General features: G+C 42.0%; 1 protein-coding gene across 7 annotated transcripts in view; it reads right to left on the bottom strand.

The window, feature by feature from the left end:
• Positions 1–1721: 1721 nt before the first annotated feature.
• The window catches only part of LOC118419534 (UDP-N-acetylglucosamine--peptide N-acetylglucosaminyltransferase 110 kDa subunit-like), a 32827-nt gene continuing 15698 nt past the window's right edge, over positions 1722–18850 (bottom strand). For 6 of the 7 annotated variants that reach the window (XM_035825958.1, XM_035825960.1, XM_035825963.1 and 3 more), the window contains 16 exons: positions 16117–16233; positions 13042–13121; positions 11914–12003; positions 10667–10772; positions 9937–10077; positions 9102–9202; positions 8597–8750; positions 8038–8319; positions 7410–7568; positions 6725–6940; positions 6006–6290; positions 5222–5422; positions 4715–4867; positions 4036–4288; positions 3514–3637; positions 1722–3033 (listed from right to left, as the gene is read on the bottom strand). In XM_035825958.1, the coding sequence (XP_035681851.1) occupies positions 2877–3033; positions 3514–3637; positions 4036–4288; positions 4715–4867; positions 5222–5422; positions 6006–6290; positions 6725–6940; positions 7410–7568; positions 8038–8319; positions 8597–8750; positions 9102–9202; positions 9937–10077; positions 10667–10772; positions 11914–12003; positions 13042–13121; positions 16117–16233 (2619 nt within the window). In that variant the 3' untranslated portion in view covers positions 1722–2876. The remainder of the gene's footprint in view (positions 3034–3513; positions 3638–4035; positions 4289–4714; positions 4868–5221; positions 5423–6005; positions 6291–6724; positions 6941–7409; positions 7569–8037; positions 8320–8596; positions 8751–9101; positions 9203–9936; positions 10078–10666; positions 10773–11913; positions 12004–13041; positions 13122–16116; positions 16234–18850) is intronic. The other variant, XM_035825959.1, reaches the window with a different exon arrangement.

Here is an 18850-nt window from a genome sequence, read left to right as displayed (position 1 = left end):
GTTTTACAAGGTCATATGATGGGGCATCATCACCATAAGTTTCATTTATTTCATCAAAAGTCTTCTTTGGTGTGCGTTCTTTCAAATACAAAAACCGGATCACTGCGCGACACTCAACTGGTTCCATTTCACACCTGGTCCATTTCGCACCTGACTAAGTTCAAACACCAGTAAATCAGAAACCACAATTAGTTCAGAGCTGTCTTTTGCAACATAACCCATAGAGATATGAATTATTACACATACAAAATTTCATTTAGATCAGACAACTGGAAGTGGGAGTGGGAACCATTACTTATTGCACGCCCCTCGTAACAGTTGTCAGCCTTCTATAAATAGTTTATCAGGTTGGTAGATCGATTGAACAAAGTCTTCTTCATTACACGACCTTCTTTTAATTCTTCAGTAAACATTTCGATGACCGTCTGTCGCCTTCATCAGTGCAAAATGAAACAAATACTATCGGTGATATATGGACTAGACAAGTCAGTGTAATCACGGAAAAACATTTGCAGCAATGGATGACCGTAAACAAAACGATTGCACTGACTCTGTCTAGTTCATACAGCAAGGTTAAAAAAACATGTAGGAAAGTCCTTCACATTGAATACCTAACAGGATACACTTGACCTTGCTAGTAGTTCAAACCAGAACATTTGAAACAGGCAGCAGAGTCCACAAGTTGTTAGGATAAGCTTGCTACAAAGGATCAATATGAATTCAGTGATAGACCCTTTCTAGTGTTTCCAACACTTGAAGTACTTTCGCTTGGTAATCACGATCACAACAAAGGATGGTACTCAGACTAAATTCAAAGCGTTTTTATCCACAAAAACAACAAAATAACAAAGAGGAGACCATTCCTACTTGCCTTGAAATGAGTAGTTTTGATGTATAGCCTTTCGAGAATTGGCATTCTTTTATCTTCCCCTAGGTTATACGTTTTGTTTTGGTGTCATTTGCTTCTTTGTGGATAGCATGTGGAAGAAGCTATGGGTTAATCATTGTACCTTGTATTTGATAGGTGGGTAATGAAAACGTGAGTCGATAATGGGCCTCCTAGTGGCTTTCTACGGTACTGTGGTTCAACCTCTGGTTTTGATATCTCGTGTTCTTGATGTGCTATGTCCTGGTCATAATTTTTGAGTAATAGATAGATCTTGTGACTGATACTGTTGCTAAATGGGACCTTTCATGCAATCCAATGACTTTTTTGGCATAATAAGTAAATCATAAAAAGCTGACTGTGTTTCTCATTACCATTTTAAACTTTGTTGTACAGAGAATGTCTATGTTCCATTTTTGCATTCAAAACTTCTGTATTCCTAGGTTCCCTAAATCTATGTCACCTTTCAAACACAACTTATGGCAGTGTTTTGCATTACCATACATGTATATCATACCAGCAGTCTGCCATGCATTTACTAATACTTTCCCATTATCACATTATCTCCAGGCAGATTTACCAGTGGCATTAGATAGTATCAAAGCTGGCCAAAGGGAGTCATCAGCCACTCTAGTAGCCAAACACACTCCTAGGCTGGCTTCACTCCTCTGTCAGCTTTTGACATTATCTTATGCTACTGTAGGATCTGCTTGCAAATCAAATTGGACTTTGAGCCAAAGCTAATGCCAGTGCCTTGCAATGTGCAAGTTGTAGACCTGTGCTAATGCTTTTTTTTTTTACAACAGAACAAACAGTCAACAGTCGGACACATGTATTGTCATTTGCAGTGCTCCATGCCGTTTATTTGCAGCAAAAAAGTTAACAGACAACAATGGGACACATGAATAAAATATTAGGAGCAGAGGAACACAAAAAATTGAAATAAATGATCTTCAAAATAATTTACAGTTATGGGCAAAAATTGGTACCCTTGCTTCTTTCGTTTTTTTTTTCCTGACCTACCTGTACAAACTACTGGGAAACAAACCTATATGCCGCTGTGCTTAATTCTTACATGCCATTAAGCACTACTATTCGGGAACAGTATCCATAACATCTGTATGTATTTACATTATACTGCAATAACGTTATGTAATAAAGCAAGAAGCTGGCATCGACCTACGGCAATACACAATGGCAACTACAATAGAATCACACTTAGAGGTCAACATCGGATGGCCTTACACTTATGCTATGCTCAACTGTGTCCAACAGAACCTACGTTTTCACAATACTTCTTTCCTTTTAACATGCACCCTTGAAAACCTGTAGAAAATACCCCGACCAAACTAGTCACCAGGATAAATACATATCTAACACGTAGGCTCTACAGTGAGAGAGATAGAGCATTGTTAGGAACACTGAAAGCTTAGAATCGGTTGTAGCGCCAATTGGTATTGTTCCTGTTACTTCTGACACCAGGATTGTAACGTATATCCATAACTCTTCACATCAACAACAACAAAACGACACAACACGGATTGTACAACGATTCTTTCCATGGTGCAGAAGCGTCGGAATGGCTGCACTATTCTCAAGTTGTTGTGATTAATCAGGTATTGTTGCAATTAACCAGATATCAACCAGCGATTAAGTTGTTGTTTTCTGTTCCTTACTGTCGTTAACTGCAGGTTTCAACGATGGGATTAAGAGTATACTATGATGTACAGCAAAGCTCACAATGATACAGCTGTCAGTATCAGTCTTGGTTAGAGTATTCAGTACCACATTTGTGTTGGAATGAGTCTTGAGCTACTATGCCTCAACTACGTTTCATGTTTGCAGCATAAGCCGGTTATAGTTAGATCTGGCATAAAAGCTTCCTACCAAATGATATTCTGGCTGCTGTTTTATGGTAATTTCCCAGTCATCTTTTTCTCCGACTAGTTTCCAACATGAAAACGTCAAAACAAAAAAGTCCTAGGCTAACTTAAAAGGGTTCTGTGATGTGGTCGGCAGGCTGTCCCTTCTCGTAGCGCCCCCACATGCGTCTGTACAACCTTTCCATGTCCAGGGCATACTGGTGGCAGTCGAAGAGTGGGCTGGTCGTCCTGAGCTTCCACACCTTGGCTCTTACCCTCCTCAGGCTGGGTAGGGAGAGAACATGTTATTACTACATGGCACCTTTCAGTATGTAGCAAGTACAATGGTAACTCTCTATCAACTATCAACAGCTGTTGTATTGTGAATCTGGAATTGTTTACGGAGGTCTTATTTCTATGTTTCCACTGGTAGTTGATGACACTACAAATACGTGTTTAAAATAAATCACAAGTGTACATGAGAATTGCTATAACAACAAAATTCAAACACTGTGGAAACCTCGTTTCCTCTTTCTACAGTGAAATGAATTAGTATCCAAGAATTTCAGTCGAGAAGGCATTTGGATCTGTCAAACAGTCGTCCCTATCTTTAACTTGTAGACATACATTTCACTTGAGACCAAAAGTCACAGGCGTATAAAGCCACAATTTAAGATACAAGTCTTTCAACGGTTGCATCATAAGGACATGCTACTGCACGCATCACTACATTCGCAGAATGGCGATGACAGATTCAATACTTACAAGTCTGCATCATTGCCCAGTTGGACAGCAATGTCCTCGTACTCTGCGCGTGTGTTGGCCACCAGCTCGGGGCAGCCCAGGCAACCCAGCTGTGAGGCCGCAACTCGTGAGGCAAGTGTCTCTCCTGTAGCGGAAGATGGCCATTGTAAGTATGTAAAATTTGGCAGAAGAAAACTGCACCTAGAGGCTTCTGGGTTCACATATTGCCATGCTACTGATCTTTTGCAGTTGGGTACTTAACATGAATTTCCTCACTCCCCCCAGGTGTGAAAATGGGTACCTGACTTTGGTTCGGGAGGTAAAAGGAGATCTCGGCTTCCCAATACTGAGCCCCAGACACAATGGATAACAAACCACTGCGATTACGGCCTTAAAAAAAAGCTACCAAAGAAAAATGCTATCTTTACCGAGTAAAATGCATTTGTCAATGATACGCATGCAACAAGGCTATTCTACTACTGTAGTTTTCAGAAATGCCATCTTTTGTAAAACTTCACCCCATTTAGATATGACCTGGCTCACCTGGTAGGGTGATCATGGGAGTGCCTGCCCACAGGACGTCCATGCCCGTGGTGTGGCCGTTGCAGAGCGGGGAGTCCAAGCAGACGTCGGCGAGCTGTCCCCGTCGGACATGCTCTTCCTTCGGGGCCACGTGAGAGAAGATGATGCGTCCGGGCGACAGGCCCATCTGCGTGGCGGCGTTCAGCACGTTCTGCTCGCCGACCGCCGGGAAACGCAGGAGCCACAGGACGCTGTTGGGCACTCGGTTCAGGATCTGGAGAGAATGGGAAAGTTCGACCAGTTATTTTCAGGACATATGTACTTGATTACCTCAAACACATGTTAAACACATTGACGGATTGTGTAATAAAGAATGCTGCAGCCTAATCCCATGATCAATACATACTAGGCATCATAAAGACGCTTCTATGGCAAGAAGGTAAAAATCAATGCTAATCTATAAGCTGCTTAACAGTTTGAACTGTGCATGCCTTAGGTTGTTGAAAACATAAAAGCCCCCCATCTTGGTTGAAAAACAGTGTAGGGGCCCAATTCACAGCTTAGGCATTAGGGGATTCAAATCAGTGTATGGCCCCCTATGCTCAACTACACTGGCAAGGACCTTGGTATGACTTGAAAGGCTAAGTATATAAGGGCCTGAAATGGCTGTACAAGCAAAAGTGGATCATGTGGTACTTACATTGACCCACATCTGCAGAGTAGCAGGGTCGATCTTGTACAGCTGGTTGAAGTTGCAGTACACGACGCTGTCCTCTGGCAGGCCGTACTGTACGCGGGTCGTCACGATCACATTAGCAGGGGGTTCCTCTCCTGTGGCAGCCTTGTTGTTCACCTGGAAAGAGGCAAAATTAAGTCAACATTACCTCTTTGAAATGGTCAACATTTTATCAAAATCCAAGCTCTAAGACACAGTCAAACCTGAACTACTGATCACTTCTGCATAAAGTTTACTGTTGTTGGTCCCTTAGAGTTTTCCCAAATTTACCCAAGCATTAAAAAGTCTGTCTAGTGGGACAATTTTCTTGGAGCATTTTGTGTGATCTGAACAGAGATATTTGACAGTTTTACTTACTTAGAGAGAACTTTTCAACAAGGAATGTTAACACATTAAGAGTTTACAAGCATCAACAGAACTGCACAAGACTAAAAAATTAATAATTCTGTCTAAATTTTGAGGAAGACATACCTGTGAGGTTGCCAGGCCGTTCTGTACGACGACCCCGTTCATACAGGTGGAGACCTGCCCCTGGGTCACCATGGTCTGCATCTGCGCCGTGGTGGTGTTGATCTCAATGATGGGCGTCTCCACAACCTTCTCCTCCTCATTACCAGAGGCTGAGTCACCGTTGGTCAGCGGTAGGTGAAGAGGGACCTTCTCCTTCTTTATCTGTTGAGTGGAATAATGAGATTTTAAAATCTATAATCAAAACACTTGATCGGATGTGTAGCAAAAGTAGATGAAGAGGGAACTTCTGCTTCTATATCTGTTAAGTGGAAAAATGAGATCTTAAAATTGAAAATCAAAATAGTTGAGTGGACGTATAACAACAAGCAACATTGGACGTTATTTGCATGGTCAATACGTAAGAGAAATCTAGTCAGCTAATGCTGGATTGTTTTAAATGCTATATTGCATTAAAATCTTGTCTGTTGGATACGATTTTTTGATGAGCGGACGTACTGGTAAACCATTGTTTGTGAAAGAACAGTCTTATCTTCGAAGCTTAAGTATGACTGTTACAACTACCTTTCTAATGTTTCTAATTTAGATCTGTTCACTCCACACTTATCCAAACAAGAGGGGGCTTTTCCCTTGGCAACTGTATGGCAGTAATGCACACAAGCAAACTAAATGTCTCAACTGCAGCATTCTGTTATGACAGTGTGCACTTTTCTTTGGGCTTTATGACACACAAGAAGCTAGTCAAGCAATGTTACTGACAGAGCAAAGAGGAATAAACGATCCGTACATATACCTTGACGTCCGACATCTCCAGAACAGGCTTCAGGTCGGTAGCGTTAATGACAGACTTATTATCGATGATCTTGAGTCCCGAGGTGGTCGTCCCCAGCACCGCACGCTCCTTCAAGTGGGGGAACATCTGCGCGTGGTCTCCCACGAAAAAGGTGTTGGGCATATACGCCAGTTTTTCAGAGTACTGGTCGGCTTGTTCAATGGGGGACGTGATGATGTCTGTGATCAGATAGTCCATGAAGGATGCTCCACTGGTGCCTGGATATCCCAGCCACATGGACTGTAACATGAACATGATGGAGAATGTCAACAACATTACAAACAGTAACAAGCCTGATCAATGTTTCTTTGTTTGTAGTGCATACGTTGTTAACAGTGTACCACACCAGTGAACAGTACAAATATCGGACATATATATTTGATGCATTTGCACAGGGATGGATCCTTACTGTTCAATAGCTTCTGCACGAAGACTCATTCTTACTTTCACAATTGAAGCAATGATAGCATGGCAATTGGCACTTCAACCAATGAGAGAATGGCTGCATATCCATCAACTATTAGCGTTATGTTTGTATTTGGCATTTCTACGTTTTGTATTTGGCATTTCTACGCTAAGTTGATGATGCAGTGATGCTATTGGATAGGCCAATACTATTATGAGACAATTCCTGTCCGCCGTCCTTGCTATGGATCCAAGGCAAAGATCCTCACCTGGATGGGCGCAGGTCTCAAGGCGAAGATCTCGTTGCGCGCGCCCTTGGTGTAACCGTTCATGTTCACCAGGATGTGGATGCCGTCCTGGTGGATGCGGTCGGCAGCCTTCCCGTTGCAGGGGATCTGGGACAGGTCCACGAAGTGCTCCGACTCCTTCACGATCTTGCCTCGGAATGTGGTGCCGTCGTCAGGACTCAGAGCATAGCAGAACACCTGTGTACAGAGGAATGATGTTTGATGAGTCTTTTTGAAATGCTTTGATTTCACTGTATGACTGGAAAGGAGGAATTTTGCTGTGATTTAAGTCCGCAGTCCAAACAATAACTGTGGCACAAAACACATATTCGCAATGTAGTGATTTCGCAGTAGACATGCACTTTGAAAATAGAACCACCACAAATGTCTACATCCAGATTAGCAAAATTTAGGTCGCATTTCAGAAGTACTGTACATTCTGCAGAATTGACAAATCTGCATTCAAAGACTGCAGCTTTCTATCCAAAGATACAAACTAGGAAGTTGTTCTCTGCAGAATTAGAGCACTGTTGCACTATCATAACCTGGTATCCAGCCTGCTTTGCGGAAAGGATAAGTGTGGCATTGGTGTCTCTCAACTAGTAGAGCATTTGGCTCGGAAAAAAAAGGTCCCGAGTTCGAGTTTGAAAATGTTCAATCTCCTTACCTCGACATTCTCCTTGTTGTGGAAGCCTGGAATACTCTGCATGAGGTGGGAGGTGGGGTGGTTCCCGAAGTCCGAGCTGACATAGCCTATCCTCAGGCGACCCTTACTGAGGACAAGGTCCTTCGGGTGGTCATAGGGCGGCTTGTGCAGAACATTGATCTAGGGAAAAAATCATAGGTTTAAGTTTCTGACACCCTTTTCTTTATGGCCCAAAATGAAGACTTGAGGCTACAATGTATTGCTTCAATTTCCTTTACACTATTGGTTTGTTAAAATTTTTGTCTACAAATTTCCTTGTTCAAATCTTGACTCTTTTCAGTGCACAGGTTTAAATATCTGATGCCTTTTCTTTTCATGGCAAAAAAAAGAAAGAATTGGGGATTGATGCTATAATGTATTCCTTAATTTTTTTCACATGTTTTTGTCAAGTCATGATTCTACATCATATTTTCAGTGCATCAATTTTCTAGTCACTGAAAAAACACACCGGATGCTTTTAGATATGTCTGACCTTTTTCAAAACTTATTCAGTTGCTTAAGTATCTTTTGTACTGAGTACAGTTTTCCAGAGTTTAACAACCCCTCCCTTTTACAATCCTTATTGATTGAACTAGTTTGAGTTGGGTACCTTCTCCAGACATAAGTTCCCGTGGCGCGCTGCAATGGCCTTCCGGAAAGCGTGGGACAGTGGGTACAGCATACTGTGATGGGGGTGGACAGACGGCAAGCGGTTCTTGTCCAGCTGGTCTGCTACGATCGCTACAAGCTTCTTCATACGAGCGTTATAGTCTGTCCAGTCACATACAATCTGCAGGCAGTGGGCCAGGTTGCAGTAAGCGTCCGGGAAGTCTGGTTTCAACTTCAGTGCAGTTCTGTAGGAGGCAATGGCTTCTGGGATCTGGCCAGAATCCTGTTACAACATAGAGTAAGAAAAGTTAGACTTTTGTATGCCTAGAAGACATTCAAAACTTATTATACATGAAGGGTGCTGTCAAAACTGCCCAAGAAGACTGTGAAATTACGGTTAATATATATTTTTGATAAATGAATGAAAAGGCTTAATTCTTTGTATCATTTCTGAAAGGAAAGCTTATCTTTTTGACAAAATCTAGCTTAAAGAAGACAAAATTTTTTTCTTCATGGTGTGCCATCTTAACTTAGAACAGGAAATACAAATGTGTACGGACCTTGTGGATGGATGCTAGGTTGCTATGTGCATCAGCGAAGGCTGGGTTGATCTGGATGGCACGGGTGTAACACTGCATGGCACCCTGGATGTCCTGCATTTCCTTCAGAGCATTCCCCATGTTGGAGTACGCATCCGCAAAGGTGGGGGCGATCCTACGGGAAAAGAACAAAAGTTTGTGAAATTTTCCAACTGATTTTAGTTACTATAAATTCAAGTTTATCGTGCTTAAGCTTTGCGGCAATGTGGAAATAAAACTTAATTTTTTTAGCCTAGCGTCTTTCAGTTTGCAGTGTGAATTTCTTATGGAAACTGCCAACTTAAGACATCACAAATATTTCATGATTTACAGTAGTTACAAAAAAATTCATAGTCACAACCACTAAAAGTATAAAAATGCTGTGTAGACTGATACCACAAGCAATCATAATCTTCAGAAAAATCTGCTAGTGTCAAATTACACATTTGACAAAGCAATGGCAAAAAGATTGGCAAAAGACAAATACCTGATGGCTTCCTTGTAGTGCATGAGCGCCTCTTGCAGTTTGCCCTGTTGTTGCAGCACGCTGGCGAGGTTGGAGTGGGCAGCAGCAAACTCAGGGAACACCTGGAACATGTTACAAGATAACTTAGCAAAACTGTGAAGGTTGCTACAACATCACAACAAAGGGAGAACCTTTGTAAGAAGTTATCAGGAGCTGTTTGAACATGATACTGTCCAGACCATGGGGAGTCAGTGGATGAACTTTGCCTTTCTTATGTGTTGGTACAGACAAAGCTATCTCATCTTGTACACAAGTTTCTATCTTCTTTTCAACAAATCTTTACATCAAAACCTACTTCTTAAGTCAACGTTCATTGATCTGGATTTCAAATTTGCTTATGTGACATGTCTTTTCTTCTGATTTGGTACAGACAAAGCGATTTCGTCTTGTACACAAGTTTCTATTTCTTTTTCAACAAATCTTCATCTCAAAACCCACTTCTTAGTCAACCTTTAGTGATCTGGATTTCAAATTTGCTTATGTGACATGTCTTTCTTCTGATTTGGAGCAGACAAATCTATTTCATCTTAGCCATGAACACAAGTTTCTATTTCCTTTTCAGCAAATCTTCATCTCAAAACCTACTTCTTAAGTCAATGTTTAATGATCTATATCTCAAAGTTGTTTATGTGACACAGATGTCTAGCATGCTTGCCTGACATTTGGCACGGTACATATTTCAACTAATAATCACATGGCATTCTTCAGTGCAAAACTTATCCGGCAGATGCAAACCATATGTATATCAAGGACGGAAATGGTTTGGAAATGCCATAGCGAATGGGAAAATGCGTACCTCCAAGGCCTTGCAGTACAGTTTGACAGCCTCCTCTGTGCAGCCCTGTTCACGCTTGATGTTGGCCAGGTTGTTGAGGGAGTCTGCATGGGTGGGGGACAGTTGTAGGGCCGTGTTGTAACACTCCTCTGATTCCGCCACCTGGAGGGGAAAAGACTTGTACTTTAGCCTCCTCTTCAAGACCCCAGCTCGAAGAAGAGCCATCATCATCACAGCATTGGTGTCAACCGTTGTTTTCATAATGCTAGACAATCTAGAGGTTTCTACAGAAGATACTCTAGATCTAACACATGTACTTTGGTCACAGTCATGTCACGAAATTTGGTGGGCTGTCAACCTTGGGTTGAAGCCAAGTGTGCAAATTCTGGACATATTTCTTTGTAAACCTTGATCTACGAAGATCTAAAGGTTTGTGGTATGCTATCTCCTTTGGGTAAATAACAGGCACTGCTTTGTGTTTCCACACAACTGTTTCGTCTAAGTAGCTGATCGTCATACCTAAAAAAACATGTTTACATGGTATCAAGCCTGCCAATGCTTCTGGGCACCTTTGCCATATGTGACCTTCTTGATGAATGTGAACTTACTCTTTATAATAGATGTAGACACACTCGCATATTTTCATCCACCCGATTTTTACTACTTCAGTAGAGCAAGCTATGCACAATCTACAGATTTTCCTTGATGCTTTGCCAATAATCCGTGAACTGCTGTATCCAGACATGCATACCTTGCCCTGTTCCTTGAGGGCATTGGCCAGGTTGCAGTAAGCATCTGGGAAGTGGGGTTGAAGCTCGATGGCGCGGCGGTACGTGTCTATCGCCAGGTCAATCAACCTGGATGGACAGAAAAACACAGAGGCATAAATTTAAGGTGTTATCAATAGTTTATGCATCATATTTGATTCATCCAATGAATCAGAAGCTGGATTAGAAGTTGCTGTGCAAAATCTCCAGCCTCTTTCATTTCTTCAGACTACAGATCAGTAGAATATGTAAACAGCAGAACATTCTCGACATTTTCCTTTCAGTATCTCCCATCTAAACAAAGCCAACAACAGTTACCACCAAGACCAAGAAGATAGCTTTTCCATGGCTGAAGCTCCCTGTTAAAGACAGCACTGTACAAAACCCAGAACTTGACTGATACAAAATCCATACTTGGACATTTAGCCAATTGACCTGACTTTCATTGCATCCCTCGGGCTGCACTCCAATCGATACATTGCAGTACACTCTGACAACACTTTCCTTTTAAACAGGATAAGAAATATTGCCTGCAGCACTCTTTCCTCCACTTTCGATAAAAAAAAAGGAGCAACCACTTAAAAATAGACTGAATGCAATACAGCTGAAAACAAGGGAATGGCAGGGGTTGTACCTCTGAAACATTTTCTATACGTGATAACCATTAAACCACATTTCCCATCCAAATTGATTTATTAATATTCAAAGCAGAAAAAAGTCCCAGAAGCCCACCCCAGAGCTCTCTGGGGATTGCTGAGCCCATTGCAAGGCAAATTAAATCTCCCTTTCCAATTTTTATCCAAGATAGTAATCATAGCGTAGACATTTCACTGCGTAGGCTGGCCATGCTGTGAATGCTAATATGAAGGTAATACCACAGTTTATGTACCTGGCATATCTGAATCTAAGATTTATTGAGTATTTATCATTAACAACTTTGCAACGTTTAACATAATCTTCAAATGGTTCACCTGTGTTAGGTGTTAAGTAAGCAGTACTGTCAAAACTACCCAAGAAGACAAGTCTATATAGACAGCCTTCTTGATGCCTATGTCCATGAGGAAAATTTAAAGGACCACTAAAATTGGTCATATTGGCCTGGCGGTCCGTTTGTACAGGTTGTTACTTGTACAGGTTTGACTATATTGTACTTGTCTAACAGAACAGTGGCATAGTTTTGGATACATATAATATGGGTCATGCATCTCCAGACTTGAAGGAGTAAACTTACCCTTGTTCATAGTACACACAGGCTAAGTTGGCATGTACTATAGCATGGTTGGGGCTGAGTTGTAGCGCTCGTAGGTATGCTACTGCAGCTCTGTAGAGGGAAAAAAAACAGGCATTAAATTAATATGACATGGTCTAAAAGCTACTATGAAGTATACATGGGGGAAATGCAATGTCTTGACTTGATGAAAGGACAGTGGATATTTATGAGAACAGTACATGTAACTTTCTTCAGCAGCTCGTACAGTTTGCAGCAATTCTTGTTTTTTCATGTCAAATATAGCAACCCGTGCTAAAATACCTTAAAAGATTAGAACCCCTATTGTCTTTTACATGTCAGAATGATAGAAAACCAAACCAAAACCCTTTCCACATTGTGTAACATGTTCCAATTAACACCTTGAAATGTATTTGCCTGCCAAATAATACATGGGGGTACTTCTTCATTTCTGTAAATAACTATGTCAAATGACAGCTCTGATTGATTATCTTATACCTGTTCCAAACTTATAAATGTTCCATTTTAAATTCTGCTTTGACATTGATATTATTTCTGTACCCTTCTGACTTATACAATTAGAACTTTGACTACCCGGGGGAAATTACGGTAATTACTTCAGATGGAGACATGTAGTAATTAACCATGGAAATTCCACAACCAATGCAATTATATGATCCTCTCATGTTAATCACAGAGGAGTGGTAGATGAGGTTTGCATACAATGAGCAATAATATTGTGATACATCCTTGTCTAAGGCTAAGACTACTACACTGTTTCTTCTGTTGTTACCACTTTAGTTGATACTCTATGCTAATGAACTGTTATAATGGTTAAAGCCAAAAGTAAAATTTAAAAAAAAAAACTGCCTATTAAAATTGTCTTCATCCTACAACTTCAGCTTTGAATTTGTCATATTGATTACAACATGCTGAAATGATTGATTACAACATGCTGATTGCTATTGGCTTTCGTAGAGTGGCTTTGGACCAAGTCCAGATATATAGAAGTACATATATGTACCTGTCAAGTCATAACTCACAAGTAATAATTTCATATTTTCATCTCAAAAATATGCAAGAAAAACATGATAGATCTTTTGGTAGACATTCTGGAAGAGGCTTGCTTACCTGTCGAAGATTCGTGCCTCTTTCAGTACATTGCCGAGGTTGATGTACGCATCCAAGAAGTTGGGGTCTAGCTGGACGGCCTGGAACAGAAACCATTTCATCAGACTCAGCCATTCATACAGGGTTACATACAGTTGTAAGTATAGAGTGTACAAGAAACTCCTCTTCTGCAAGTGTCTTGGCAGTCCGGATGACATTTCTTGGTTGAAATCTATATTCAGGTCCCACTGTCTCCTTCTTGCCTCTGATTCGTTAAGATATATCAGACTTCCGCTAGGAAACAAGCACCAAGTAATATTCTAACAGCTGCGATGCTGGTCTCTCTACGCTGCAACAATGTCCGTAGTGCAACAATTGTCTCCTGAGAACGGACTGCCTAAAAGATGTTGGCATTGGCAGATCAGCGTTTGCGATATCTTCAATCGATTGTCATCCTTGCGAGCCAGTCATTGTCCGTGGGATGTTCCAGCCGATAGAGATGCCATAGATATACGAGGCTCTGCATTGCTCAATTCTCTGGGGACTCGACAGCTTTGTGTCCGGCAGCAAATGACAGCCTAATAACTCCTGATGGCCAGTTAAGGCCCAATCGCATTCCTAATCGCTGACTACCCTCCCATGCTCACGATTACAATACCACTTTTCACGCTTCTGCAGAACATCCTCTGGAGGCTAATAGACTATTTCCTCTAAGATGTTCGCAATTATAATGTGGCTGTACTTGGAACTTTCCAGGGAACGAAACGCATAACACGGCCCACGGAATTTGCTGCAGCAGCCTGCTATGGCTGTTCTTGGAACTTTCCAGGGAACGAAACACGTAACACGGCTGCAGCAGCCTGCTATGGCTGTTCTTGGAACTTTCCAGGGAGCGAAACACATAACACGGCCCACGGAATTTGCTGCAGCAGCCTGCTATGGCTGTTCTTGGAACTTTCCAGGCAGCGAAACGCATAACAAGGCCCACGGAATTTGCAGCAGCAGCCTGCTCGACAGCATTTGATCTGTGGTTTCAATCGGGAGGCCCACTTAACAACTGCCTGGAAGCCTGAACCCAGACAGTTCATTACTGTGAATGAAAGTGCACTCTAAGCTGATGAAACATAACATGGATTACAGCTAATTGACTGTCAGATTCATGGGGAAAAACGGTCCTCCCAACAGCAGATAATTATCAAGGTTGAAGTCAAGATTTCCTTGTTACACTTCAAAGAAATTTTGTGGTCTATTAAGTCAAATTATGGATAATTTGCTGACAGTGAGATGGAGGCCTTGTAGGTAAGCTACAAAGCAGAGACGTGTACGTACAGTTTGTCAACTTTGAAGTGAATGCACTCTATATCATGGCCCATGTCGACTGAGAAGCAATTTTCAGTTACTTTCAGAATTTTCAATCCATTGATAGTTGATGCAGTGCCATTTCTTTAGGTAGATGGAAGGTTATTTGCACCTTCTTTGTGTAAATCCTGCCACAATGCTCAATTATATATCTGTATATAGAGCCCCCCTCTAATAAACCAATACTAGCAGTCTGTCAAGATTAGCACTCAACCAATGTGAACGTCAAATTATTGCCTGTAGCACTCTTTCCTCCATTTCTACATTTTCATCTGGCTTTTCGCTTTCACATTTTGACTGGGGTGCTCTAGCCATCTCCACCAAACTTCTCAGACAAAAAAGAGCCAATTCAAGTCTTTTCCTCCCACTGACTGACCTATCGGAGACAGCACATTGATGGGTCTATATCTACAAGCATGTTTGATTGATAGTTGCCTGTGTTGTTGACCTACGAAGGTCAAAGCCTCCCATGGCTACAACTCACTAATGGATCTGACTCCAGCAAAAGCTTTATTTATCTCCAATAGACTCAGACATGACAGCAGTGTTTAGGGTCCTTTGGTTGAATTATCTTTGCACACCTTTCCTGCCCTCATGGAGGATGGATAAATATTCAAATTGGGTATCGAACCAGGCGCTTCAAGCTTAACAACACAATTTTACGAGACACGGTCTTCCATTTCACGTCGGTGAGTAATGCCTGCATGAATACCAAAGAGGGGAAACCTTTCCAAAAAGCCACTTCTCTGGAAAAATTGATGACGTTAACAAGTCCCCAATGGCCCGCAAGAACAAGAAATGCAGCAATGGAATATAAAGAAGGTTCGTTCAAGTTTGTCATGCCCTGCTTTATCTACAGTAGCAAGGGTTGACCAGCTCATGTCTATATCTCCTGGCCATAACTTCGACCGTCCGTAAAAGGAATGATTCGTTGCGCCGCCCTGCTTGCCATTTCGCCTGAATCTATTTTGTATTGATTTTGGGGGCTGCAATAATGATAAGGCATTGTAACAAGTGCAGTCTTTCAACCACAGATCAAAATGGAAACATCTCAATGTTGTGCATCAAACAGAAAAGTTACTCAAAAGGGTCACCTTGCAGAGTACATACTCTATCTGATGCAACCTGAGACAAAGTTGCCTTGTTCAGAAACCTATGGCAAAAAGGGTTCATGTACCTATGAATGATATTTTGCTCTGTCATATTCTAAATGACAGTGTTTTTTCTTTCTCTATAAAACATAACAGCATCATGCTATAAAGCCTATGGTACGGGTAGACTACTGTCTAATGCTTATTACAAGTGACAATTGTCTCTTACATACTTTATCTAATGCCACCATAGACAAAGTTGCCTTGTACAGAAACCTATGGCAAAAAGGGTTCATGTACCTTTGAATAATATTTTGCTTTGTCATATTCCAAATGACAGGCTTTCTCTATGTAACTATGTAACTATGTAACATAATCATTGCAACATGCTAAATAGTGTATGGTTAGGGTAGAATACTGTCCAATGCTTATTACACGTTAGCATACCTTTTCAAAGTGGAGAATGGCCAACCAGATTTCACTCTGGAACGATTCATACATGAACCTATATTTTGCTCTTTGTCATGTTCTAAATGACATATTTTTTAAATTCTCTATGTAATATAACCATTGCAACATGCAATATAGCATACGGTTACGGTACACTACTGTTCAACGATTATTACAAGTTAGCGCTTTCTCTTACCTTTTCAAAGTGGTGAATGGCCAACCAGATCTCACTCTGGGCGTTGAAGACGCAGCCCAGGTTGCTCCAGGCTACAGCGAAGTTTGGTTGAGTCTCGATGGCCTTCAGGTAGCATGCCTGGGGGGTGGGGATTCAGGCGGCAGCACGTCGTCGGTGTGAGGATGGGGGGTGGGGAGGAGATGGCAGAACAAGGCGCCATGCACACATGGCAACAGAGGAGGGAGGAGGAAGGAAATGGCAGAAAACAACACTGTCAGTCGGGGGACTTTTGGTGGGGATGGCGCGCTCTACCTAACCTGCGACTTACCCTGACCAACTCCTGCGCCTACGTGCGAGCGAACCTACGCGCACTGCTCTCGCGCCGCTGTGACCGCACCAGCATGCCCTTTGTGATGTGCTTTGAGCAAAACGACTACAAAATACGAGTCAACAACTAGAACACTTGCCAACATGATTGGTTGACAGACAAAGTGACTAATGGTAATGCTTTCTGGAAAACAATTTCAAGTGCTCTGCACACTGAAAAAAGACATGCCTTTGCCTACGTCAAACGTTTGCTGCTCGCATGTTATGTACAAAGTGGTCCACTTTTTGTCACTTTCTTTAACATCAGAAACAATTTTACTAAATAGACCTTGAGCCAAGGAACAGAAGAGGCTTGAAGGAGGTTCTAAGCTGTAGAACTTTGTACATTTGTCACCATGCTCTGCACCGCGCACAATCGCTGCCGCGCACGCCGTACACATTGCTCATTGTTCCCACTTTGCCTTCGCAAGACCTGCTGATGTCTTCTATCGTCTGGTGGTGCTCTGGCCATCTCCAAAGTGCTCGGAAGGACGTTTAAAGCTGAAAAATAAAGGGAATTTCGCAGACTGCTTTTGCCGTTAACACCTGGAAGAGAGAAGACATTAGCAAGTCCTGGCCTAGAAGTAACAAAGAGCAACTGCTGACGCTGCCTGCCATGCGCTACTAAGCTAAACCTAACCACCCTAGCTTTCATTATGACATAACGCGCATTTCTACGCAGCGCAATGATAGTGGCATGACACTCTGCAAGAAATCAATCCCTCTAAACTATTCAGTTAACGAGAGAAAGACATTATCGTGAGAATATCTGAAATCAATGTAAAAACCTACATTTCATAATTGTTAGCATTTGGTGTACCTCTTTCAACAACATATACAATAACTTTCGACAGGGAGGGGGGCCGAACTTTCTCATCACTAACAAGACACTTTTTCAGAAATACCGGGATCATATTTACATCTCATGCAGAAAAATATAAAATATAATATAATGTATATATAAATATACATTCTGACAGATCCTTACGTCCGTACGCTGGGGGGTTGGGGTTGAGGGGAGATGTGAAATGGTAGAAACATGATCTTGCACAAACCCACCACACAACACGGACCGGTGTGACGCCGCTCTTGAAGTCGCTCGGCGCAATTGGTACTCCCCTTTTCGTTTTCAGCGGCACTTATTGCACCCCTCTATACCTTTGTCTAGTCAAAGCATGGATATAAAAGTCAGGGGGAAAGAAATTGAGAGATGTAGTTAGTATTTGTTGTGAGAGAAAAAACAATGCAAGTCCAAACTGCTTTAGAAGCAGGGAAAGGCAATCTCAGACATCAAAAGGATCTTGCCAAAAAGAAAACAGATTTCGTCAGAGTAACACAATTAGGATCACTCCCTGAGAGCATGACCAAAAAGTACAATTTTGCTGACACAAGAAAATTTCTTGCTGAGATTATTTGCCACTTCTCTGCTTGGGAAAGGGTTTGGACTGTACAACTGATAACGTAAAAAGCTATGGAAACACACCGTGAAAGCTCAAAGATTAACTGCATGCTGCATGGGACAACTATTCCATGTCGCCGTCATGACTTCCCTTCCTCAACAGATTGGCAGGAGGACTACGTTTACAGTCTTTCTCGCTTTCCTTGCCACAAGAATGGGCCTTCGTGGGGGGTGGGGTAGGGGTTCGTTGACACCTCATCTCCTCAATGTCCAAAGAGCTGCCCTGGAAAGGCGCGCGGGGGGATCGCTGCACGCGCTAGGTCGCACTGGTGGATGGACGATGGTGCTGATCCTTCGCACAAATATCTACGGTTGTTTCATTATGTATAAACAGGATGTAAAACCATCCAACAATAATCAGAGTTGAGAAAGAATTTTGTTTGACTGAAGCTCCAGTCCAGCCACCAGACATCACAAATCGCACCGCGCACGGCCAGCCAGACATTTACACCGAGGCTCGTCGCAACACTCGTGACTAGCTGGCCTCTTATAAACGCAATACAAGACAGTCCTGGGCTTCATTTAAAGGGGTCCTTACCTAACCAAAAACGGTCAAATACGCAGCAAGTTTTCGGAGGGTTTTCGTGTAGCGCGTCTAGCTTAAATGTAGCCCAGGGTGACATCTTTCTCTTGACTACATCCTGAATGTGTTCAGAAAGGGAAACCATGCAGCTCAACCAATGTTACGCATACGCTCGCCATGATATCATACATGTGCACAGACCAGCCGATCTCTCGACTGGTGTGGCAGAGAAAAAAAACACAACCTCATGCAGCAGGCAGACAACCAATCTTTGAGCTTTCCTACACACATCACCTGCTAAGAGACCCCAAAAGGACAGCTGCCTCCGCCAAATAGAAAAACTCAATTTCAAAATCCCCTTTACAAAAATCCCTGTACAGAATGCAAAACGAAAAAAGAAAAAAATG

Source organism: Branchiostoma floridae, chromosome 7 (assembly GCF_000003815.2).
Source record: "Branchiostoma floridae strain S238N-H82 chromosome 7, Bfl_VNyyK, whole genome shotgun sequence".
NCBI classification, from domain to species: domain Eukaryota; kingdom Metazoa; phylum Chordata; class Leptocardii; order Amphioxiformes; family Branchiostomatidae; genus Branchiostoma; species Branchiostoma floridae.
This window is presented reverse-complemented; position numbering and strand designations above follow the sequence as displayed.